The following is a 27,300-nucleotide window of genomic DNA, read 5'->3' as shown; positions in this document are numbered from 1 at the left end:
CTACATGTTTCTGAACAGCTAAACCCTGCAAATGGTCACCGTATCTTCAGAAGCTTCTTATATAGGGCTGTTAATAGCATCCTATAACCTTACCCCACTGCCATTTAAAAAAAAACAAAAAAACAATATTCGTTCTTATAATCATGCTGTCCTAATTCTGAAAAGTGTCATATAGCTCAGAATTTCACAAACGTTAACCAGGACATCTTAAATTAATCTCAATCTTTAATCTCTGGTCTTAAAACCTTTCCCATCCTTACCCTAGAAAATGTGCAGCCACAGTTTATTAACTTTGAATCATGAACACATCATGTACATAAGTCCATCTTCACCCTGTCTTTATCTGTAAAAATTAACAAGCACTGAAACCCTGCAAAACCTTGTGTCATCCATAATCCCCAAAACTGGAGTAACGTCAACTCCAAAATCTCACTACCATGGGCCCTGAAACTTTCCTCCATCCTGGTTCCTTACCAGAAAGGCTCCTTACACCATGTACCCGAAACCTGCCATAACATCATCTCTGAGTTACATCATCAACCCTGAGAGTTTACACCTGAGTCACTGTTGAGAGTTCACTGTTGCATCAGGCAGAGGCGAGGTGAAGGCTCTGCTGGAGAAAGAGAGCGCTGGGTTTTTGACTGTACTGTACCTTTGAAGGCTGAATGGTGGAATGTGTGTGTGAATTGTATGCTTACGGTGGGGAGGATGATGTGGCGTGTCCGGTGTGGCTACCACACTGCCTTCACCTGAGCAGTGAAGTTATTGTCAGAAGAGAGTTGCCTTGGTTGCCATGACAACCATAGTGGAAGGTGATGGCATTGGATGGGTTGTGAAGTGATGCAATGAACCGTGTATATGTGTGTATGAAAACGAGAGAGAGAGAGAGAGAGAGAGAGAGAGAAAAGACAGAGAGAGAGGGAGAGAGGTGTGACAGAGGTGTGAGAGAGGTGTATTGTGAGGTGGAGAAAGATAAGGGCTTGACCACTTGAATGCTCTGCTGCATCCTAATAACTCCACCTCCTTTTAAGCTTCGACACCTTCCAAGCTTCCACCAACTCTGCAGATACAAGGACTTTTCTCAAGCCTGTGTGTTTGTGTGTGTGTGTGTGTGTGTGTGTGTGCATGTGTTTTCAATAAAATACTGAAAAAAAACCTGAGAATTCATATTGCTTCAGCATTCATTACCCACAACATGTGTAAATGCTTCAAAAATGTGATGTTCTCATTGCTCAATGAAAAATGTTTCTAGAGTAGGGGTGTGCCATATCGTATCGTACACAATAATATCGGCAACAATTTTTAATATCGTGATCGATATTATACCCTGAAATATTGTGCCAAATCACCCACCCCTAATTATCACATCAGGATACTACTTTTTTTTTTTTCTTTTTTTTTTTTTTTTACTGTTTTTAGCAAAAGAAAGACTTGCACTGTTCTCATTTCTCATTATATATTTACTAGAGGCAGATCATCCAGGATCATTTATTTTACTTTAATCCTGGATATATGGAGATATTTGGAGTGCATTATTAGTATCATGGCATTCTGGATCATTGACTTATGTTATAAATCTGATACAATTCTTGTAATTCTTGTAATATATATATGTGTGTGTGTGTGGTTGTGTGTGTGTATATATATATATATTATTATTATTATTATTATTATTATTTTTATTTTTATTTATTTATTTTTTTAATTCAGTATTTTGTCATATCGTTATTGCGAAAATATTATGAAATATCGCCCACCCCTATTCTAGAGGAATATGTAAATTATCTATATTTATATAAATATAGATATATTTGTAGACATTATTGTTTTCTATATTTCTAAAAACATAAATTATCTAAATTACCTATATTAATTAAGTATTTGGTATTGGTTGTACTGACTTTTTAAACATAGTTCATTTTCATAGTTCAAGTTCATAGTGCACTTTCATAGAATCTTGGTCATGACAATCTGTGGCTTCATAGAGGATTGAAACTGTAACCTTTGTTGTTTAGGACCAGTGATGAAGCATTAAGAAATAGATTATGTTTTTACAATATTTTGAAATTTATGTTGTTTTAGTTATGCATATATGTGTTAAGAATCTGTGGAAGGTCTTGCAAACAGATCAGTGTAAGTTATCATAGTAGATCATATTAAGACCACTGCTCATTGGTTATGGACATTAGATTTTTTTTTTTTTTACCAAATTACATTCAGCATCATATTTCTGTAAACAAGATCAAATGTGTTTGGAGGCGTTTTTGTTTTAGTTTGCTTTTATTATTTTTTATTTTTTGTATTTTTGATTGTGGCTATATTTCTATAGTATGATTAGTTATGTGATTGTATTTAAGTGGGGCTAAAAATGACAATAAGGTTAGACATATAGGGGTTAAAATTCAGCAACTAGTATTTTTTTCTTTCCTTTTTTCCTTTTCCTTCTTTTTCTGAGGGTATAATTAAAGAATCTTGATGCCAGCAGGTATTCCTTGAGTCCCTGCTGTACAGTTGCTCCTGTTATAAGTGCCATGTTCCCCTGCTGCTGCAGCAGCTTTCCCCTGAGCTCAGAGGGGCACAGCTATGATTGGTGCTGTTATCAGCAGGAGGCCTTACTCACTGCAAAGGGAACCATATCAGTGCTTCACTACATCCTGTGGGAGCATCATATGTTGTCACATGATTTTGCTATCTTTATCTTTATCACGCTGTAGAAGCAACATGCAGCAGAACTGCTCAGAACCACTCTGTTAGATGTTCTGTTTGGAGTCATTGTAAATGAATGTTTCGTTCATGGTTTATGATCAATTGAACAAGCACTAAGCTCAGAGTAACAGTAGAATAAATGCTTGACTGTTCTCTGTGTAAAATTGGCTTATTGTATTGTCTGAAAATAGCTCTTTTCTGAAGGCCTAATGTGCTTTCATGTGTAATGTGTGTATTGTGTTTGTTAAGTGGTAAGAATATATTTAAGAATCTTTTTTCACACATTTTCTTTCTCTCTCTTTAGAAAGCAGAAGAAGATGAGTTGGTGCTTACTCCTGATGGAACAAGAGAGTTCTTGACCTTTGAAATTCCTCTAAATGACTCGGGCTCTGCTGGGCTTGGGGTCAGCGTCAAGGGAAATCGCTCCAAAGAGAACCACGCAGACATGGGCATCTTTGTCAAGTCCATCATCAATGGAGGTGCTGCCTGCAAAGTAAGAAACAGATCATCTTCAGGACTGCTTTAATGAGATATTTGTGAATTTTGACTGTTCCTAGTCAGAGAGCTCCACCGTTATTGAAGTATAAGATGACCCACTACTTTTTGGTTGTGATTTAGGAACTAGTATCATACGTGTTTGATCATGTCCCATACAAGCTAAAAAACACTGTACTGACCACCGAGATATGTGTGTGTGGGGCGGTCATAATCATGACCACCCACTGCACCATCCACTGTGTGTGAAAATGCCTTTAATGACCCATACGACACTCTAATAGACCTTGCTCAAACTCATAATTTACATTGCCCTGCCATAAGCATGCTGTCCAATATTGAGCTTCATGATACCACCTCACAATTTATAGTAACGTGTAAGTTTCCAAGCCGTCCCCTGAGGTAACATTTCTCAATCAGTTTACATACATCTCATGACTTTTGGCATGCCTGTACTTTTTCTCATTGAAATGATTCACTTTCTCTAACCGTGATGCCAGGTTATTTGGTGGTATTATTTTGGAAGCATCATATGTCATAGATTCACAAATAATTCAGTCTGTCTGCAGCCGAATAGTTTATCAGCCATACTCTACTAAAATAAAACACATAGTGGAAAGGGACTAAAGTGCCACTGGTGAAATGTCTTAATGCAGCAGTGACTCCAATAATGTAGTGTTTTTCTCTCTCCTTTTTATTCATAAAATAAGCTCCAGGCCTTTTAGCTTGTTTGTTAGTTTTTTGTTTTGTCAGGAAGACAACCCATCCAAGCAATTCACAAACCTTATGTTATTAACTTTCATTATTATTTCCTCTTAAATTTGCTAAGATAACATTGTTTGATATTGTAGGCTTTAATTAAAATTTCATCCCATGTGATTAAAAAAATAAGTGTAGACAATTATAATTTTTAGCCTGATTTCCATGTTAGTACGTGCTGCAATTATGCCTCTGTATCTCCGTATCTCTGTATCTCTGTATCGCCATTTTTCTTGTTTTTTTTTTCAGGAGAAATTCTCCACAATGACTTAGAATAAAATTGTTTTATATGGACTTGCCTTAAAAGTTATAAAGATCATTTCCTTCTTCTGTAAAGTTGCAATTTTAAAGAGACAAGGCTTTTGCATTTCACAGCTTTTAGATTATTTGATGTGACAGATTAACTGCCTCTTCTATTAGCAAAGCTAATATTTTGCATAGCCTTTGTGTACTCATGTTCAGAAGGTTCAGAAGTTGTTTGTCATCTCTGTATTGTGTATGTGTGTTCTCAGGATGGTCGGTTGAGGGTGAATGACCAGTTAATGGCTGTAAATGGAGAATCATTGCTGGAAAAAACAAACCAGGAGGCCATGGAGACTCTACGCAAGTCCATGTCTGTGGAAGGCAATAAGAGGGGCATGATCCTACTCATAGTGGCCAGAACAGTCAGCGGGAGTAATAAGGTCAGTTTGTGTGAGTGAGAGATAGGAAAAGATTATAGGGAAAAAGAAAAATCATAAGTTTTTGTTTTCTCAGTTAAGTAAATTTAGATCTCTGTTAGAAACAAACAAATCAAGATATTGGTTTGCACTACTGAGTGTAATGTTGTACTGAACATCCAAAAGTTTTTAGACATGCTAATTAGTCTGTTCATCTAATTCAAGTTTTTCTCATTGCTGACTGACATAAGTGTTTAACTGTGTACACTAAATTTAGTTGCAACCAACTAAAACCCTGCTTAAACTTGGTTATGCCATAGTATTTTCTGTAAAATATATCTGGTAAAAATTTTACACGTACTGGTTGACTGAGTGATGGCTGATTTTCACGATTATTTTGGTTGATTCGAATTATAGTTTTAATGCGATTTTAAAAATCACGATTTTACATACATACATTTTATTTCTTTAATATAAAATATACGAAAACGCTACTCATTTCTGAAGTGTTTATCCATCTTGCCTTGGTTACTGGTGCCTCCCACAGACTGACACCCACATATTTTCTAAACAGAAGTGTGTACCGGAAAAAGTTCCAGCACTGTTCCAGCACTTTCGACAAATACACCCATTGGGCTAAAGCTTATATTTAGCTGGAAATAAATTTAGCTGTTTCTGAAAACTGCACTGTCAGCGCTTTTTTTTAGGCTATAATCACCCAGCACTAGTTGATTATCTTCACATTTTTAATGAATCTCAAACTCTTTTTGTGCTTTTTGTTATATACACAGGCTGACATATAGGGAGTCTGGGGTCAGTTCATGCTCTTAGCTGTCCTGGCAGTACAGAACTGTGCCTATAACAGGCCATCATAAGCATGTCTGATGACGGACAGAGTCTTGTGCTGTGAGCAGATAGTTGAGTCTGACTACAGGAAAAGTGAATTAGACTGAGGAGTTCTTATCAGGCCTGAACAGGGTTGAGCTAGAGGGAGTGAGAGAGATGAGGCGAGAGAGAAACGAGGCGCGAGATCGAAAGCAATTCGGCTCCTGAAACGCTCATGCTGATATGAACTGATAAGGGCTGGCTCTATGAAATATCAAATATCTACGGTTATTTATTTATTTATTTTTTCTGTGCTCATCCCTCCAAGTCATTATTTTCTCCTTTACATGTTTGTACTAACTGAGCCATTTATTAAGACAAATATACTAATACTGGATAGGGCCTTGTTTTTTTCTTAGTTCTTAATGCCATGAATTCCATAACTCATATTTCAGTGTGATAAATTAAAAATAGGAGATACAATATGATATAACAAAATATTATCTGAAAGTAGGAGTATTTATTTGTAACGGCGGATACAAAACACAGCATGCTCTGTAGTTAAATATCCAAATGGATGACTGTGCAATATCGTCTTTTTAATAGTAAGTATAACACTGTTGAACTCTGTGGTATTTCACTCATTACAATACACTGTATTTTGTTGTTTGAGATAGCAAAAATGAAATCGTCACTATGCCGCCTGTCCTTAACCCCAACTGTTTCCACAGAAACAACCCAAGCACACTGCACAATATTATGATATGATATATTTTTATTTTTTTTCCCCCTTGTATAAAATAGTTTTGGATGTATTGATATCTTGCTTTAGCCATAGATTCTGGTCTATATGGACACACAGTGTCTGCAGACTTTACTGTGAATCTCACATTCTGCCACAACCCAAATTGTTCTATTGACCAGAAAAAGCCACTGTTTTGTGCCATCATACATCATGCTAAATTGTAGTTGTAAAGAGACACACGTGGTTAGCAAAATAACAGTCAGTAATTGACTGGAATTAACATGCCCAAAGTGTAACCACGCAACTTTCCCCACACCATTACACCACCTCCACCTGCCTAGTGTCTGTGTTGGCACATTGCAGGTTGGATTCATAAATTAATTATTTTGTTGTCAAATTCTGATCTAACCAACTACTATGAGACTCAGCAGAAATCAAGATTCATCAGACGAGGCTACATTTCACAAGTCTTAAATCATCCAGTTTTGGTGAGCTGCAGCCTCAGCTTTGTGTTCTTGTGTTTGATCTGTTTGTTGGTGATAAAATGTCACTTGTGCAATATCTTGCCCAGCCAGTGACTCCACACCATCCCCTTGGTCTTTATTATATGTGTCAATTATGGAAGTACAAATAATGTGTTACCTTACTTAAGCAAAAATTGTTATCTATACTTACTAATATAGTAATATATATTTTTTGATTACTTTCTACTTCTACTCCTTACATGTTCACACAATTATCTGAGCTTTCTACTCTTTACATAACAAAAAAATATATATTTCAGCTTGTTTTCATTCTGGCTTCTTATCATTCAAAAAAAAAAAAGAAAGAAACTATCCAGATTAATATTACCATCTGGATAAAGTGAATTTGATTTTGGTTGGATGGGAAGTATTAAAAATAGCCCTCCAACACCCTGTTAGTTTATACGTGAGCCATGTCACCTGCACATTTCTTTTACCTTTATACCTCAAGTATTTTTGAAACCAGTGCTTTTACACTTTTACTTGAGTAAAAAGCTTAAGTTGATACTTCAACTTCAACTTAAACAATAACTACAAAATGATTTTAATACCTAGTATCTATACTTCTACCTGTGTAATGAATGTGAATACTTTTAACACCTTTGGTCTCAATATATTGCATCGCCCCCTGCTTCTGCCAGACAGAAGGCATCAAGTCTAATATCTGTTAAAGGCATACTCATGTCGGTTACTGTAGTATTGTTGCCTCTTGCTGCCAGCACTTTACTGGACTCGACCACATGCTGTGTTCCTGTTTCACCCCATCACACACACATACATGCTGGCTTGTCTAGATCAGGTCTGTTTAGTTTTTTATTTATTTATTTATTTTTGGATTGTTGCCTGTTGCTTCTAGCACTTTATTGGAGTGGACCACATACTGTTATTCTGTTTCATCACACACACACACACACACACACACACACACCATTCCCCCGTCTTTCAAAGCAAGGTTACCAGTCGCCTCCAGAAGTGCCCAGATACAAGGTCACTTCTTATCTGTCTATCAAACGGACTCTGGGTTCTTTGGTTGTTCACCCTGCTGTATAAACCAAGTCCTGAGTGTAATCAGCAGACCCCAGCCTAAAGCCCTCCAACAGAATCGGACCCCCGCTGCTTCATCTGAGCAAACATTGTAATGAGAGAGAGACAGAGAGACTCTGATGTTAAAGCACCTTCATTTAAGCATCATACGTTTAAAATTGAAAGTTACATGTGTGTTTATCTGGTGACACACACACTAAATATGTGTCTGTGCGCGTATTTATGTATTTATTTAAAGGTATGTATTTATCCTATATGCATATACTCAGATAGAACAGTACAGTTGTAAGAAACAGAAGGGCATTAGGAAGCACTGTGGGAGTGGCACAGTTAGAAGAGCACAGTTAATAAAACACAGAATAGAACAATTATAAATGACACAGCTGAAATTACTACAGGTTTAAAGCAGGTAAACTGTAATAGTTTTAGTTTTACACTGCATGTTTTTACATGATTTCTTTATTATCAAGTCATTCAGTATCTATTAGCCTGTGTTTAGTAAAGTCTACACTTTCTAGTGCACTATAAAAATACACTCTTTTTATTTCTAACCTATATCATTTATACACACATGCACACACACACACACACACACACACATACATGAAATCACATGATTCCCCATGTTTAACTGACAGTGATTTTAGCTGTGAATGCCACTTACGAGCGTGTACATTAGACACTCTCTTTAAGCTGCTGGACCCTGTAAACGGAGTGTGACTGCTATTAGCGCTGTGCTAATGTACTCTTGTAATAAGGAGTTAATTGCTCTTCATGGCCTCAGGATGAAAAAGGCCAATCAGCATGATGACATGATGACAGCGTCAGCACGGTTTCTACTGTTCACCAACAGAAAGGAACTACGGACTTTCTATTGAAGAGCCTCTGGCTGTAAAAGCGAAGGCCCATTTGGAGGCATGGGGCTATCTCTCCCACCATTCCACTGGCTGCTATTGGTAATTGGAGCAGTCCTGCGCATCAGAAGGGATGGGCCTGACCCACTTAATGATGTAATGTATGATTGGTCATTGCAATTTCTCCCGCTCAATAATTGAAGCAATGCTTCAGAGCGCCTGTAATTTCGACCGCTGGGTTTCTATTAATATAATGTCATATGTGTTCACGCAATTAAAATTCTGGGAAAGTCATTTCAATTCAATTAATTTCTTATCTGTACTTTAAAATGCACTTATCATTTTGGTATTTCTGTGGTGCTGACTTCAGCCTTTACTCACTGCTACAGAAGGCCAGAGCTGAAATACGTCAGCTTAATCTTTAATGATTTTTTAACACAAACTTGCATCAGTAGAGTCATCAAAGTTCGGTTGCCAGCAGCCTCGATGCATTTCTGCTTCATGAGTAGGTAACGCAATATTGTGTGTTGTTGTTTTTTTTTTTGTTTGTTTTTTATAATAGTCCTTGCATTATTTGGGGCAAAAACTAAATAAATCATACATAAAGTGATGGAGTGACTCAAGTTGGTCAAAAGTTTATCTTAGCTTCAAATGTTTAGTTCTGTTTCTTAGTTTGGACAACAATACATTTTAAGCTGACCTAAAAAAAAATTAGTTGCTCAAATTGAGTAAAGCATTTTATAAAATGTTTTCCTCCACCTCATTGTTTACTGTTTATTCTCATTTGCAGGTTAGAACTTACCCTATCACAAAAGGGGAGGCTATCCTCTTCGCAGACTTCTGACCATTAAGGGTTGTGGTGTTGATGGGATTTAATGTTCTGCTTTTCTTGACAAGCAAGCAGGTACACACTTGCACCATTCTAGAGCTGTAAAAACTGTGTAGAGTCCAGGAAAGAACAAAAAAAAACGATGTACTCCAAACTGTTTTGATGTAGTTTAATTGTACAGCTCTAGAGTGGTCCAACAGTTTAACTGCCTCTTACCTGTAATCAGTTACTTTATTTAGTAGGGCTGGAATGTGTTGAAAATGGTGCCAACTTTGTTGCAGACTTTGTTACCTTTTCTGGGTTGTCCATATGAACCATACACTCACTCTCACCCACACCCTTACATACAAATTTAAAATATCTGCAGTCAATATGTTGTTTTTTTGCCCTTTCTCTCTGCTGTGGCCTGTGCTGAGGTTGTAGTGTGAAGTCATATATATTTCAGATGTTTACTCACTTCTAACTTTTGAACCTCAAGCAGGCTTTAGCGCGCTCACCACTGCGATCTGTGTGTACCGAAGGTTTATAGCAATAACATGACCTTTTCAGCACTTTTAGTATTTTGGGAGAAATAAATAGCTTGTACACTCCTTCAGCAGTATTCACATATTGCTGGATTGTTTGCTGCCTCATTGGATCGTTCAAGGAAAGTCATACAGATCCTGATTAACTCATACATGAAGTTCTTATTTCACAGTGAGGTACTGCCATAAAACATTTTAGCATGGATCAGAGATGCACCACTCTGGATGTACCAGATTGAACCTATGTTTCAAATGGAATCGACCTGTTGTGTAGCTACTTGTGGAGCAAGTTATTGTTTGCACTGATAAATACAGCAGGTTATAGTGCAATGTTAATACTGTAGCCTAGTTGTTGTATTTAGTTACCTTTAAACTGCTATACATACTGTACATGAAGGAGGAGGAGCCTTAACATGAAACTGCAACTGCAGTTTTCAACTTTAAAATATGATCTAATTTGATCTGATCTTTGTTTGTCCGTTGTTGTATTTATATATGGTTGGTTGTGATGCTGATCTAAAGATTTCCCAGTATCAGGGCCTAGTATTATTTGTGTGATTTATACAGATATCAGTACATTCATATAAACCCGTGTAACCAATTCTATTTTTATTTGTAAAAATCTATTTGCCTTTATTTCTCAATTTATTTTTTGCATGTTTTTATCTTTTATTAAATTTCTGGGGCAATTCTCACAGGTAACTTGAATCACTCTAACCAGTCAAGATTGCCTCTTGTGCCTCTTGTGTGAGCTATTAGCAAAGTAGCCCAATTCTTTGGGCTCCACATGAGGACTTTTTTTTATATATTACACTAAAACTACCTAACTAATGCTAGCTAACTGCACTTTTATATTATTCAAAATGCAGTGCTTTAGGTTGCCAAGTATGTGGTGTAAGGATATAGTGCACAGGACCCAGGGTCAGATACCATTTAATGCATATGGTAATGATGTCATGCAATGCATAATATGTCTTAAAGTCAAGCTAAGTCCAGTGTAGTTACTGAAGGACATCTTTGTTGATATCTGTATCTCACCTTCTTTTAATCAGTAATGAAATCCTTCCATCACTCTCTGAAACTCCTCCCAGTTCCTCCCACTCTAAACCTAAATTCACATACAGCACAAACACACCCACCTTTATGGGTTATGCATGAGAGCAGTGTGGTCCACATTTTCAGTCACATTTGGGTAGCTTTTTGTCTCAAAGAAATGAAGATATATATATACTCTATTGTTCTACACGGTTCAGCAGAATTCCCTGCAGGAGTTGGCTCATAAGTGGAGATTTGTGCAGAATGTTTCTCTCTCTTGACCACATGAAAAGGCCCTGAAATTGTTCTAATTATATAAGTAGAACCGTAAAAAAAGGACTCTCATGCCAGAGTGCCTGGCTGAAAAGTATTACTTACCGTTTATATAGTGTTTGTTTTTTTTTTTGTTTTTTTTTCCCCACACGCCTTTTACCTGCCTTTTTTAAATGTCCACTATATATATGACCCAAACAGGAAGGACACGGTTAGCTAAATTTCCAGAAAACAACTGAAGTTCACCACAACTGAATTGACTATTATTTATCAATGTTTTATTTCAACTCATAGCAAATTCAACTACAATATTTCTCACTTTCTATATCGAAGGTTGTAAATGTTAGCATTGTTCTAGGTTGTCATTCATAAGGACACTATAAGATCATGTCCACACAGTCCACAAAAGTTGGACAGTACAGTGTGTACGACTAATTTAAAGAGACATAAGTAGAAAATGACCTGTATAACACTACTGATTTTGCAACTATTGAAATGCATTGTAGCCAATACATTGAGGCTTTCCCTAAATAAGAAATTCAACATGTGGATGAGATTTAGTTGAAATTTAATTCTTGGAACTCCAAAATTTAGACAGCCGCAATTCATACATCTGAGTACAAATATAATGTAGCTCTAATCATGCTGTAATCATCTGCAGTAGATTTTGAGAATGTTAAGTAATAGATGTGCGTGCTATCCAAACTTTGTTTTAAAATAATTGCATTTATGTTAAATCTATTTTACAAATTATTTTCAAATATAATTCTTTAGTATTTTTGTAAATTTTATATTTTTATTCAACTGTATTTTCTTTTTCTATTTTTCCCACATGTTTGTACATGTAGCTGGAAGTCTGTATCCCAGGTGACTCAAACATATCCACAGATATGGAATGACTTCTGGATGATTGACAGCCCAAAAAGTGACCTTCTGTCTCTCTTCCTGGGCACAGCAGGGGAAAAATAGGGACAGCGCAAGTTCTCAGAGCAGAGAAAAGCTTTCTTTGAATGGCAATGTTACATAAGGGAATACGCAGTCACTGGTGTGCATACAGATGAATTGATGAGGGTCATGGCAGGATGATGATGATTTGAGTTGACACGAGGAAGGAAACAGCAAGGCTGCTACACGAGGCTGTCCCATAAAAGGAAAGGCTTGATCAATGGTGTTTTTAGCGCACTATCAATCAGGGTGGCCAGTAAATTATGGCTTTATTAGTATTGAGCCACACTGCTTCTCTGGATTCAGCACAGGAGGATATATGCTGAGATGCATCCAAATGCGGCCAGTGATGGGATGAACTTTATTGCCCATTCTTGCTTTCTTTGGCTGATCTTATCTGTATTAGATCATTGTGACATCAGTACTTATTGATCTCTCTGATGTCATTGTGGTGATGGATAGGGCATCATGGGAGCTGTAGTTTTGATTTAAGAGATTGTCATTTGGAAAAAGTACCTGTAGAGACCAGACATATAGTCTAAAATACTCCAAAGTAAACCAATCTTCTGTCAGACAGACGTCATATGATGTCATGATCTGTGATGATCCTGCAGCATCATTGAGTTCTGAAGATCAGCAATAATCCACACAAAGATCATAGTTTTAATCACCATCTCAGCTGTGCTAATGCTAATACCGGGATGTAAGAGAGAAAGCAAAAGAAAGGCCATCTTAGAGGGTGTTAAATAATAAAAATAATAATAATGTATGAGTGAGAGAGAGCGATGGATGAAAGGATGTGATGGAGAGGGCTAATGAACATGACCGAGCCTGTGTAAGGCAAGCCCCAGTGCAGCCTGGATGTGACAGCTTAAGGCCTGTAATTACAGCCTGAGAGGAGAAGAGGGCAGCTGGATTAAAGCTTCATAAACAGTGCTGAGATGCTTGGGCAATTTCTGTGTGTAAGCATGCATTGGTGTAAAACTAAACATGTGTGAAGCTTTTTCAAACTCAAAGCCCAACTTTTCTTAACTCTCTCCAGCTCCTGAGGGAAGTTCTACATGAAGGGTTGCATCCATTGCTCTGAGGAAAATGTGAAACTCCTGTTCAAAGCAGTGGGAAAGCTTCTGGGCTTTCCTGCTTCTGTGGACGACAATTCACGCATCATCAATCATTTTGCAAAGTCTTCAGAGCTGGTTATTGTTATGATGTGTCAGGCTGTCAGCAGTCTGAGAAACACTTCCATAAGTTCTGAATAGAGCTTAAATTGGACCTGAAATTCAAGTCTAGGCATTACTGACATCACCATGTCTATTGTCCAGGCCTAATTTAAGACCAACATTTATTTTTTTCAGTCTGACCTAAACAAATCATTATTGTTTTGAGACTAATGCTGATCTGAACTGGCTCACAATTAGATAAGGTCCTGAGTGAAAACTGGTATTTGTGGTGAGAGAGCCATTTCATTAATTGATTAAAGTATTATTATATACTGCAATATCGATATATTTTCCCACATCTAATCAACATGAGTGTCTGATTAATTAGAAACCAGAAGGACATGTTCTTGCCATTGCATAGTGGTACAGTTATGTTCAACTTTTACATTTAATCCATCAGTGGAAACTTTTAGAGTTGACCATACTTTTTGCAAAATTTAAACATTGCATGATCTTGTGAGGTGTAAAAATCAAAACATGAAACATTTTATCCAAAAAAAAAAAAAAAAATATGTTGTTGTAAATTGCCCACAATTTTTGTGATCAGACGTGAGAAGAGCCTTGGTGAATCTAGAACTGATGTGGACAAATCCCAGAACCAAGACAGAAGCCTGTGTAGTCTCTTTAGGTTCCTAATGCATTCAGTTAAATTTTTACCTGAGAGTGATTTACACACCAGCCATGGCACACTGATTGCAGTCTGAGAAACTCTGAAATGGAATTGTTGGCCAATTTCAGGAGGCGCCATGGCCTGTTACTAACGAGGCGCCAGAATGAAAACCTTCAGAATGGAATGGCAGGAATGGCAGGACTTTATAATGAGGTTCCTACTAGATGGCGCTATCTTAATCCACTCAGTTAATCCAGTCTGAGAGAGCAGTAGATTAGGGAAGATTAAGTTTGGAATGGGACAAATAAATGGGTTCATGATAATTCAGCACTCCCTGCACCGCCTCCACTCCGAAACGCTTCGCTGTTAAGATCGGAGTGTCCCGTAAGCACTATTACTCAAGCTTAGCTCTATCATCCTCCTTGTCCTTTGTGAAATGTATGCTCTTTTTCATTTATGCTCTCTCGCATAAACACGGTCTCTCTCTCTCTCTCTACATCTCTCTCTCTTCCTCCGCACTGTTTCTTAAAATTCAGCCCTTCTCTGCTATAAAAGCTAATATTTTATCAGATCTCATTCTCCGTCCGCCAACAGATTAAGACACGAGAGAAAAGATTCATAAAACAAATCCTGGTCTCACAATTGAAAGCTCATTGAGGGCAGCGCAGACTGTGGTGAGGGCTTAACAATAAGGCTGGTTGTGCTGTCTTCAGCGGGCTCTGTTGTAATTGCGTTGACCCTGTCCATGCCACGCTAGCCTGGTTTTCTTATCAAGCCTGCCTAGATAAGTCCTCAGCTCCAGACTTCATTAAATATCTCATCTATATTAAATAGTCTAGGGTCCCCTGGCTAATGTTTCTGCCAATGCCATTTTTGAGACCCTCGTCTCTACAGCTCCGGAATGATCTACAACTTTGTTTTACCTTCACAGATAATGTTTGTTGTTGTGAAGTAGTGTTTTCCCCTCTCTCTCTCTCTCTCTCTCTCTCTCTCTCTCTCTCTTTTTTTTTCTTTCTCTCTCGCACTCCCCCCCCCCCTCCATCCCCTCCCCTCTGTTTGTGTGCATGTTTCAGGAGTGTCCATTTAAACCAGTTCTGTGTTTTCTCTCATTGTGTCAGTCAGCCCTAAACATATAGGTTTGACTCTAGAGGAACAAACTGAGAGGGTTGCTGAAGACTTTGATCTCCATCTTGTAACATGCAATAACAACAATAGTCTATGCAATGTCCATGGGTTCTGAATTCTGCAAGTTTAAAGAAGCTCTAAACCTGATGCACTATCAATACTAAAGTTTCTTCCTGCTCCTGAAGAACACCATTGTGAATGATTGACTAAATATTTAACTTTCAGTTGAATCAAACTGACAATCGGTATTGTTTATACACAGTTTGTTTATGAGTAAATTATTTTTTGGCACCATTAACCTCATTCCCAATAAACACAAAGCAATAACTGTAGGACCTTTATTTTTGGTAGGCTACACCCTTCAGCACTTGCAATCAGCAAGTAATTAAAAACCTGTAAAGCTACCCAAGTCTTTCCACGTAAAGTAAGTTGAAGTAGCTAAATGTATTAATCAGAGTGTAGATGCATATAAATTAATATGTGTCCTTGCATCAATTAAACACATTTTTGTGTAGAGTATATATTTCTCCTTCCTTAGGTAGAGGGACCTTTTTGCCACATGGTTCTGACATAGCTTTTAATAAGATCTGAGGAACTGAAGATCTGAGGGTCAGTTGGTGGGGGAAAAAAAAAACAAAACAAAACAAAAAAAACTTCCATTACCACTTCAAAAATGTGGCAGGAATTCCAAAGGGCATGTGCAAAAAAAGAATCCCAGAAACTTTTCTTTTCAGGATTTCGATTGTTGGGCTGATCCCTGGTTTGTACTTGTATGTAGACTTGCTTCCACATGAAGTTTTTAATTAACTTTAAGCAGTGATGTGGAGCTCTACCACAGATGACAGCCAATGAGAGCTCCAGTCTCACCATAAGGCTTCACACACATGACTGCTGGGATTTCACAGGTGTTTCCACAGAGGGGTATTAAATATGATTAGCAGGTGCTTCTCTATACCCCTGCTTGGCTTTGCTTTCCTCACATGAGGGACTTCTCCTGTCAGACCCTGGGAGCTCCTCCTGCCCCCATCTGGAAGATTTTTTTTTTTTGCCTGATTATGTGATGAGTGATGCTGTCAGTGTTCCTTCCTCCTGTTTCACACTGCAGTGCAGTCAGTCCCAGTTCACTTGCACCTATTAATCTTTGGTCAGTTTTTGAAAGTATGGAGCTGATCCAATTTTTAGTTTCCACATTTGGGCATATAGGGGCAGTATCCCAGACAGGGTGAAAGCTTTGTCCTTGATTATACAGTAACTTGAAAGAGGATCTTTTTTTCTATTAAAAGGAAAATATGGTATGTGACTTTATATGGCTTAATCTATCAGGGTTACCGTCCCATAATGTATGTACAGTATTGATTATGCAGTGTTAATGCAGTGGTCACTTTCTTCTGCAGAAATAAATCCAGTATACTCAGATACTCAGATTCTCATGGCAGAGTTCAAAACCCTCCTGACATTTAATGTCCCATTTCAGTCCTTTGCCACCGTAATGTTCAAAATGGCCTTTCGAGAGCCACTCTTTATTCTCCATTAGTGTAAAGTGATGGATCCCTTTCCCTGTCACGTTCTTTAGGCCTATGCTGAATGCTGACTGACAAAAGTAAAAGTGTCCGGTTTGTTCTGGGATCCGTAATGCAATACATCGACCACTGAGCAAATGTCGCAGGCTCTTAAGCTGTGCTTGTTGTAAGATGGATTTTCTGAAAGGCTATTGGAAATCCATGTGGTCTTCTCTGACTGAAGAGTGTTTTAGTTTTCTTTTAACATAATGCTAATGCAGAAACAGCCCACAGCCTAGCCGAGTGCAGAGATTCCTAAAATGTCTTAGGCTTGGTCATTACATTTACTTATCTGTGCTCATAGAACTTTAGAAAGTTTCAGTTTTTCCAGTTTTCCCAACATTTTTTTTACTGAATGGCAGTATTTTAAGGGTATATGGCACCTACTTAACACTCATGGTGATTAATGTGGACCTGTATAAAGCTATTTGAATGTTTATTTCAATTCATCCTTTTGCAGCTGATGTTTGTTAAAAATTAAATTTAAAAAAGTCATAAATGTGTGCCATTTTTTTTTAATGTCACTCTAAAGAACCCTTTTTCTACTCGGATTTATGAGAATTCTTACTGATGTTGAGAACAGCAAATATGCTCATGAGTAGAATAATTACTGATCTATTCTGAACTTCCAGTACATGTTCAATCAATAATATACTCAATGTTTGTGTTGTAACATAATATACTAATACTGTTGTACTGTGAGAATTCTGACCTTGTGTAAAAAATCAGTACACTGATGCCAATATCTCAAGTTATAGCCAAACCTCAAGTATAATATTGTGATTATACTATAGTTATGTTGTCACCATTTATTTATATGTTTTAAGTTTAACAGAAAGATTATTTTAATCCCATGACCCACATCTTTATTTTAATTTGTTTCATAAACTAAAGAATGTACCCTACCTACCTGTTTATCTAACAGTATTGCTCAGTTTTAGTGTACTTAATGTGCACACATTGTGAGTTTAGAACTAACAGTGTAATAATATTATCAGTAAAGAAAGCTTTTGAGTAGTTTTTAAGTAGTAATTTGAGTAGGTTAAGATTACTGTGGTGGGCATTTTATTTTAGTATGTAAATTAAACCATCACTTTGTGCATTTATTTGTGAGGTTTTGTACCTTGTTTTGCTAAAGGTGGTCTTTGCTTTCTTTCAGCAGGAGCCCCCAGGCAGTCCCTCAGTGTCAGATGTGCCGCTGAACCGGCCTCACACAGAATTGGAAAGGCGAATCTCCCATTCTCTCTACCCTGGAGCTATAGAGGGCCTGGATGACACACCTCGGACCAACATCACCAATAGATTGATGGGTATAGAAATACACATTTGCATGCACACTGATTATCAAAAGTTTTAGGACAGTTCTTTTACTGTTGTTTATAATAGATATAATTACATTTTCTGTCTTCTAGTTCTTCCTGTATTCCTTTGTAAATGTTTCAGAACTGCAAGAGCACCTAACTTGAGAATAATGGCGAAGTACACATGTTTTAAATGGGACAAAATATTTTCAGCCAATGATTTGGGGCAGAGGGCTCTTTAAAGCAGATAAACATAAATCTATTGCTACCATGCCAATTACCAAGTATACCAGTATTGAGCTGTGGAGCAGTAAAACTGTGTTCCCTGGAATGATGGTGCTCCATCTAGTACTTAGTATGAGCTTAGACCAAGGTGGGATGGTGCTCATTCTCACACACATAACACACTTATGTTTCTGAATGCCCACATAAGTTCTACTGAATCTAGTAGGAAACCTTATTCTGACAATGCAGACAGTTATTCCAACAAAAGTAGTACAAACTAGTTTTTAATACCCTTTATTTCAGAATAGACAAATAATGAGCAGGTGTTCCTTACTCGCTCTCTTACACACACACAGAGACAAAGGGTCAGAGTGAGTGAGCTGTTCCTCCATGGCTGTGTGGTTCTGTAATTAAGGCTTAATGCAGTTTTCACTCTCAGACCACGTTCATTCGTTCAAATGATGCATGATTTCACACAGGTATTCCCCCTCACACAATTGATATTGGCAGCTCAATTCTTTCACTTCCGTATCTGACAATTCTCAGTGGCGCTTTCCACCACATCGCCACCGCTTTGATCTGCGTGCTTGAAGAGAGAGTCCTGCTTCCATCTATCTCTTTTTTTCTCTCGCGCTCTCATGCTTTTTGTTTTTAGCTTTGGCAGTCTGTTGCTCTTTCTTTCTTACTCTGTCTCTCACACTGTCTGTCTGTCTGTCTGTGTGTCTGTCTGTCTGTCTTATACATACACTTTGCCCTACTTGCCACAATTGCTTCCCCTGACAGGGACTGACACACACTTTCAGCCCAATGAAAAAAGGCCTGCATGATCATAAATATCTCCAGTGCTGGCACTGAAACAGTTTCTAAAGCTGCAGCACTTCAAGGGCTCGAGCTCTCAGCCCGGCAGCTCACGCAGGACAAATGAGCAACGTGGAGAAGTTGCAGAAAAGTTTGGCACAGAGAAGATGGGAGCCGTCACTATCGGCAGGCTTGACAAATTGTCACATTTTCCCTCTGTTGATTTTCTGCTCTCTTTTTTTTCCTCTCTCTCCCAAATATGTCGGAGTGTTGCTTTTTCGTTTGCCATCTTCGTCTCTTGTCAGTTTATTTTTTGTTTGGTAAACACATTTCAAAAGCTGGCGCAGCGATATGAGTGATAAGGCATCATTACATGGGCCATTTCTGTCACTCTAAATGACATTATAGATGCTGTATGACCTTCCATTTAACAGAACGGCGAGGCACACAGTGATGTATGGCTCATGTCTGAAGCACATAGAGTTTGCTGGTGGAAGAAAAAAAAAAAAACGTGTCAAGGTGAAGACCTGACTGACAGGGTGTACTGAATCATGTCAGAAAGAGAGTCTTCAGCAGACACAACTCATTTCACAGAATCCGCCAAATATATCACCTGCCACTCAAAAGTAAGGACATGCAGGGGTCCAAGTTTGCAAGGTTAGCCAGATAGTGTCCTTCTGTGTAGGTGTGAATGATGGATGTCAGTAAAGAACCCTGTGGTCCAATCTCTAATCTAAACTCTATGCTACACATTAGGATTCACAGTGGAACTCAACTGATGTATAGTTTGGTTGATAAGATCAACCAGTATTCATGATTTTTTTTTTTTTTTTTTTTAACAAGTGTAATAATAATCTGCTAGTACTTAAGCTATGCTAACAAATAACTATATTTTAAACTTTATCATTTTGTTTTTCTTCTTTCTTATGTGAAGAGGCTGTTGGTAAAAATGGGATAACTGATCTACCTAAAGAGAAAAAAAAAAAGTTCAATGTATGGTTCTATATTCTCTAACCCTGCAGCTGCCCAACAGATGAAATAAGAACACATGCTCAGAGCAGTAGGCAACCACCCCAGGGCCCTGGAAGCAATTGGGTGTCATATGCCTTGCTCAAGGGCTCCTCACTGATGCTGATTGTGTGGACAGAACCAGTGATCCTCTGGTTGCTCCTGGAGTGATTAGTGCCCACCTTAGCACTCAGGAAACAACTGTGGGTCATGTGCCTTGTTCAATGGCACTCCTGGGGTTGACCTTCCAGTCACAATCCCCCAAAACCCATATTATATTTATTTTACAAACATTCATAGCTGTCGGGTAAATGATTGGGTAAACTGTAGTCAGCAGCAATACTCAAATAGGTTAAAGGATTTAAGCAACAATGAATAATATGTCTGCATTGTAAAAATGTAAAGTTAGGGTATTTATATTGTTCATCATAACTGTTAATGTTTTTTGTACTTCTAAATAAATCAGTATTGGTACTAATACTGATTGTATGCACTGTTCGTGTGGTATAGAAAAAGTAAAGTGCTGTCAACCAGTAAAAGGTAGTAATGCCCTTTCTTTTCTGCCGAACAGAATAGCACACTCAGAGAATTTGACTAACTTTATATGTCAAAGTAATTCACTTCCATCACTCTAAGCAATTTTCTAAGTTTGGATTAAAGGAGTGGTGCCTTTCAGAGCTATTGATTTACAGAGTAAAATGCCTGCTAGTACTAAAATGGGGGGGACAAAAAAGGTTATCCCTATTAAGGTGTTAAAAAATCTCCTATTGTGCTGCACTGCCGCAAGCTGGAACCGGTAGAAATGTTAAGAGTAAGGAATGATGGATGGCTGGCAGATGCCCGTTCAGGCCCAGCTTTTACTCACAATATTCTGATTTATAGAGAAGTATGTAGGGGAAGGAAGAGGAAAATGGAGCAGTACTGTCAGACACAGCATTAGAATATAATGTATGGCATGAAATTGTGGATATGAGCTAGAAATGATCTGTAAACCATAAGGGTGGAGCAGTTGAATGGTGATTTCTGTGGCACAGGATTTCCAGTAAATGTGAAAATGAGCTTGTGGGATTTTCTCTGGGATTCAGTTGTTTAGCTCTTAGAGCAAATGTATTTGGTTGTGTTTGTACTGACAGATCAAGAATAATGAGTTGTGTAAGACATTGTTCTGTTTTGAAGTCTGGAAACGGACCTTGTAAGTTCATGTGCTGGACCGGTTTTGAATATGTTTCCATATATTATTAAAGACAGAACTCTTGTTTTCTCATAATTCCCCATTAAAGTGTAATGACTTTTGTCTGCCTTCAAGTTATCAGTTACCAGTTATTAAACAATGCATTTGTGTTTTATCCACCCCTACCAGCAAATTTATAGCAGTAAGCCATCTGGAAAAAAATAATAATAATAAAGTATGAAAACTGCTATTAGAACGTTTTAGGTAATTTTACAATTTGGTTTAAGAGAAGCAACACATTGCAAATAATCTTCACTACAGAAATAAACACTTACAATTAACAAGACAATGTGTTAATACAATTGTAATAATGTTAGGTAGGACCTGCTCTGTATGGAGTCATTTTTTGAGCAGTTTTTGATTTTTTAATCAGTGTTGGCATGATTGTAGCATAGTATTTCCATGTCCTGAATCTCCTGATCAGCTCCATTCTAAATGTGTTTAATTGGATACCAGTTTTTATTACTGGTTAGTATGAGCTTTTTTATTACTGGTTATTACTGGCTTTTATTATGGTTGGCAGCAGTAGGTAAAAAGGCTTGACATTCAAGTAGTGAGTGATGATTGGTATTAACTTGCCTTAAGTGTGTTAAAAAGATGTTCCCCACACTATGACAACACCTTTACCAGCCTGGACTGTTAATGCAATGAAGGCTATGTTCACAGATTGGTGTTATTGGTACTAAAGTGTGACCTTACCATCTGTGAGCATGAGCAGAAATCGAGGGTTATCAAACCAGGCCTAGTTTCTTTAATTTTGTGGAATCTGCAACCACTGCTGACCCCGTTTTCTGTTTTTGACTGAAAGTTGTTTTCAGCTGTTTGACATCAACACCTCTGTTTGACTCCACGTCTCCTTTTAATGTTTGATGTGAACATTACCGGAATCTTTTGGCTCATGTTTGCATTATGCATCGTACTGCTTTTGTGATGTTTTGTTAAAACCGTGAATGGGTAATTGTACAGGTAATTGTAGATGTTATGTTGAGTTCACAGAAAATTGTGTACATTTATTTTTATCGCACAGTTTCTTGAATGGTTGTTAGAAAAAGCTGGATATCTGATAAGACCAGGTTCACTGCATGGAAACAAACTGCCACAAGCTGTTTATTGCTGTGTGTTACGGAGGTTGCTGAAGCAGCTCAGTATGGATCTAAATTTATGTCTGAAGGACGTGTTCAGTTGTGTTTAGAGAAAATGGGAAAGAAGAGGAAAACATGGCAGCAGTGCAGGCACTGAAGTAAAGCAGTCAGAGTGATGGAGGGATGGGCTAGTTAATCTAGCTACACAGTGCCATCACATCGATCTCTGTGCTGCGTTTCGCTCAGATTGATAGGCCGAGGTGTTGGATGACTGTCGGAAGAATGGGCCGCTGTCTGTGCGAGTGTGTATGTATGAAGGCCACATATGTACACACATAGAGACACACACACACACACGCATACACACACACATCCAAAAGTGATTCCTCTAACTGTCTGCCACCACTACATCAACCTGTGACATTGTCAGCTGTTGCTTCCACCTGCAGAGCAAGCTAATAATACAGCACTGGCACTAAACAGGATAGTTTATATGGGAACATGTGAAGCACTGTCCTAAGGTTTCTTCCTCCCTTTTCTTCTCTCTCTCTCTCTCTCTCTCTTTTGCTTTCTCTCTTTCTCAGTAAGTGAAGTGTGGAGTGTCATGCTCTCCTCCGTCATCCCGCTTTCCTCAGCGGTCGGGGGCATTAGTGAGATCACAGGCTGTGCCTGGAGCCTGGCCTTAATTGAAAACTCTGACTAGAAGCAGGAAGTCACGCTGTGTCGCAAATTGAGGGCCCTGTCGATTGCTTCTGGGCCTGAGTTTATACTAAATAAATAAACAAACAAATAACAAAACATGGGTAGGGCCTATAGGTGGAAGTGATATGTGTGTGAAGAAGAAGAGGTGCCGGGATTTACGTTGCTGTGGGGTGAAAGGTGCATGCAGCAATCTCTGTTTGAGAAGCATTTATTGTAGTAGTAGTAGTAGTAGTAGTAGTAGGAGTAGTAGTAGTAAACATAATAGTTGATTCCCAACTCTTTCCAAAAGTATTGGGTATAATACCATCATCAACTCAGCTTCACTGTTCCACAGGTCAATGCCAGGGCATATACAGCCAATGCTTGGTATTAGGCATGGTCCTCTTCTATGGGCAGTACTTTTCTAAAATAACTAGACAATTCATAGTAAGTATTGCCTTTACATCTCTTTATATTTACGTGCACACTTTTCCATTGCTATTTTAATTGCAACTGTGATTGTTAAAATTTGTGAGTTACCATATATGTGATGTGGTGCAAATCCTGTATACTCATGTTTGAGTCATTCTACACATTTTTTTATATTTTGTGAGCTACATCTGCGTCTGTCTGTTCTGTGTTCAGAGCCCATGCATATTTCCCTTGTGGAACAATACTGTATTATATTATCATACTATAACCTTGGCCCATTCTTGTTTTTCCCGGCTGTTTTAAGTCATTATGGGACGTTCATGACCCAGTCTAAGCTTGCAAGCTATTGGTGTCTGTTGATTATGAGTGCATGGGAACTGGTGATTAATGCCACATGTTGGATTACTTTTTCTTTTTTCTCTTAGATCATTTAGCTTGACCTAAAATTTAAAACGATGTTTTGTCTGTAACTTAGAGGAAGGAGAAAAGCAACATGCTTTAAACTAAGCATATTAAATAACCTCAGTGACTTTGTATGCCTATACTGTAATAGAGGAGTGTTTAAGCTAGCTAGAAAGTGACCCTGTGGGCCACTGTAAATGATTTTCCCCTCTCACCAGCATCTCTTTCCCATGATTAGCCTCTAAACGGATATATCCACAGCAGCATGGATTAGCTAATGATCTTTGATCAATAGTCTTGACTGTCATCGGAGGTTCTAGTGGAGTGTCCTCTAAGAGCATGAAAAGTAAGGAGAGCTAATGGTGTGACCTCACGCCCTGTAATTCAGCAAATCTGACGGTAAAAGTGGAACCCTGGCTTTTAGAGTGTGTGGCCTACACAAGTAGAGAGCTTATCTTTCACTATAATGCTGACCCACCCATGTCTTACCTCAGCATTCTATGTTACACATTAGGCTTGTGTCAGAAAGATGTATTTGACCCTTTATTATGGTCTCAGATGATTGTTAATACTTATGTATGTCAGAGATCCATAATATTAAAAGCTACGTGCTTTTGAGATCTTTTTTGAGACTGTGATTCAAAATCTGAAATAACAAAGATGCAGCACTTTCTGACCTCAAATAATGCGAAAGGTGTCAAAAATGTCATATGTCAAAAGGTCAGTCAACTACCAACTTTGGTAAGGATTGTGAACGGTATTCAGAGATTGGAAGGGCACTTTTAAACTACAGTGGTGGTTTTAATTTTGAGCTAATCGGCTCTCGGTCAAAAAAATTAGAAATATTGACTTTTTTTCTGAAATCAGTTACTGATACATATCTTTGATAAATATATTTCAGATTTTTTTTCTTTTACTAATATCTACTCTGCAAAAACATACACTGTTTTAGTAAATTAACTTGTTTACAACAAGAAAAATAACATTTCAGGCTTGTTCAGGGCATCCCCTCTATTTAATAATGTCAGACACACATCAGGGAGTGCCTGGGAGGTGTGATGTTGGCTTTTTTCCATGTAAATATATTTTTTGCTTTCAAGCTTCCAGCATCACATTTCCCATGTATGATCAGCAGTTCAAAGCCAGTCTCCCTGGTGTGTGTCCTACACACCCACAAACCGTGACATTCCAGTCAGGACATGGAATAAGTTTCTCTTTCTTTCTTATGATTATTTATCCTAACTCCAGCAAAACTCCACTCAAGATAGCATCAGCCGCAGTTGGGTGATTGCTGTAGCACCGTGGTGCCTGGGTCTGTCTGCATTCACCAGAAGTGTGTGTTTGTTGTTGCTGGGGTTGACTGAGTGAGGGTCGTTTGATTCCAGCGTGACAGGAAGCAGCAGTTAAGCATTGGGCCGTCCACGCATGCTGAGGAGAATGAAGTCAACAAAAGCATCACTTACAAACACAAACAAGTCCTTCATAAGATATAATGGTAAAGTTTGAGGAGAAAGTTGTAATGCCTTCGCTTTCCAGTCCCATCTGACCCAAGTCATATGGCCTCAGGATATACGCATGATGTCGGATTTTGGAAATATTCTATCCTTATACAAAACACAAGCTGTTTGGCAAGAAGAGCATTTTTGGAACAGTGCTGGGATTTTGAGGGCAAGTAAATTTAGGCTTGTTTTTTTTTGCTCCCTGTTTATCCCTGGTTGTGTGCAGCAGCCTTTGCAATTCAAATTCCTGGACTTAAATCAGAAATTCACAAATAATTTAGGAAAAACATACACAATTTATTCCTCCCTGTAAACTCATGTTTGATTACTGAAACTGCATTTGAGATATATATATATATATATATTTAGCTTTGGTCTGGAGATCCAGGTTAAATTTGAAGGGTCTTTTAGTAAAGAATTATCTTTTTTGTGCTTAACTGTTTTTTTTTTTGTTTTTTTATGTTTTTTTCTTTGCATTGTCCCGTGTCTTTTTGCACGTCAGTGTATTTTCATGTTTCGAACAGTTTCTTTCGGTCCTTTGGTCCGTACTGCAGGTGCTGGCTTTTTTACACCTGCTACATGGGTTAGGACTTTTTATTTGATTATTTCGAAAGTCTAGACCAAAATGTGTAGGCAAGCAGGTACATTTTGTTGGATATTGTCATATTTAAATTTTGCAAGTTTCCCTTACTACAAGAGCTACCTTATCCTCTTATCCCCCCTTAATAAACTTATTAAACATGGCTAATTTATAATGTGCAAATAATTTTTATATTGTAACATTATTCCCTGAATGCTCATCATGGTCATGAGATCCTCTGCAATAGTATCTTCTTTTGGCAGGTGTATGACCTCGTTCAGCCCTGTCCGTACTCCACACTCTCTTTAATGGGCAGAAAGTGAGAAATGCTTCCACCCACCTCTTCCATCCACTTCTAGAATACTGCTTGCCCGGCCTGCTCTCTCAGCCTGGCTGCCTAATGCATCCAGACAAGGTGCAGAGGAGGTGTCAGAAGGATTTGTCAGCCGCTAATGTTCTGAAGGTTTTCCTAGAGAGGGAGAGAGGAAGAGGGAAAGTGCTCTTCCATCAGGAAAAGCTGAGCACCAGCTCATTTCTGTTTGGCTGTGGCTAACAGGTCAGCTGTGTTATTTTAACCACCACTGTTTTGTTTCCTGTCATTAATATGAACCTATAAAAGTTATAATCCGTATACAGTATACATTTATTCTAAATGGAAAAAGATTTGGAACATTAGATCAGGTTTCCTCCTCATAATTTACACTGCTAAGTATTCCTATTCTTTTCTTTTTAGAATGTCAACATGTATCAAAGGATGGTCTAGTTGTTCATACTTATTCATGTTCATGACATTCAGTAAGATCGCTTGAATGCCTATTGGTGCTTTTCATTTGAAACTGTAAACATTGCAGCGTTTTTTTGCGTTTTTATTTATCTATCGGTTCATTTATTTATCTAGTGTTAATCACCTTTCAAAAGTATTACAGCTATCCTGGGCATAGCTGCGTCCATGCAATTTAGCTGGATAATTCAGCCATGGCACTTTGCAGTGCTGAGGGTGGGCGATATGGCTCTAAAATAATATCACGGTATTTCAGGGTATTTTTGCGATAACAGTATACTTGGCAAAGTAGGAAAAATAATGCATTAATTTCAGGAATATAGATATAGATAAATCATAATGTGGCAAAATAAATAATATAGCATAAAATAATATAATGCAGCAAAGATATTGCAGAATATTTTCATGCATATAAACTGCAAACAAAAACTATAAACTAAAATATTTATACAATAAAAACACTTATAGCTTCACAGTAAATAATGGACTACTTTTAAGACAAACCATCCCTATTATCACGATATGAATTTGTAATATCATGATATTTCT

The 27,300-nt window shown here is 37.9% G+C and overlaps 1 protein-coding gene across 4 annotated transcripts in view; it reads left to right on the top strand.

Annotated features, from left to right (window-relative positions):
• Positions 1 to 27,300, top strand: part of pard3aa (par-3 family cell polarity regulator alpha, a) — a 554,989-nt gene that overhangs the window by 329,258 nt on the left and 198,431 nt on the right. For 2 of the 4 annotated variants that reach the window (XM_015602814.3, XM_015602813.3), the window contains exons 12-14: positions 3,011 to 3,199; positions 4,473 to 4,643; positions 17,894 to 18,041. In XM_015602814.3, the coding sequence (XP_015458300.3) occupies positions 3,011 to 3,199; positions 4,473 to 4,643; positions 17,894 to 18,041 (508 nt within the window). Of the gene's footprint in view, positions 1 to 3,010; positions 3,200 to 4,472; positions 4,644 to 17,890; positions 18,042 to 27,300 lie in introns of all 4 variants that reach the window. The other 2 variants (XM_007238652.3, XM_007238651.3) reach the window with 1 other exon arrangement.

Source organism: Astyanax mexicanus, chromosome 6, assembly GCF_023375975.1.
Source record: "Astyanax mexicanus isolate ESR-SI-001 chromosome 6, AstMex3_surface, whole genome shotgun sequence".
NCBI lineage: Eukaryota > Metazoa > Chordata > Actinopteri > Characiformes > Acestrorhamphidae > Astyanax > Astyanax mexicanus.
Note: the sequence above shows the minus strand (reverse complement) of the source record. Positions and strands in the feature narration are given on the sequence as shown.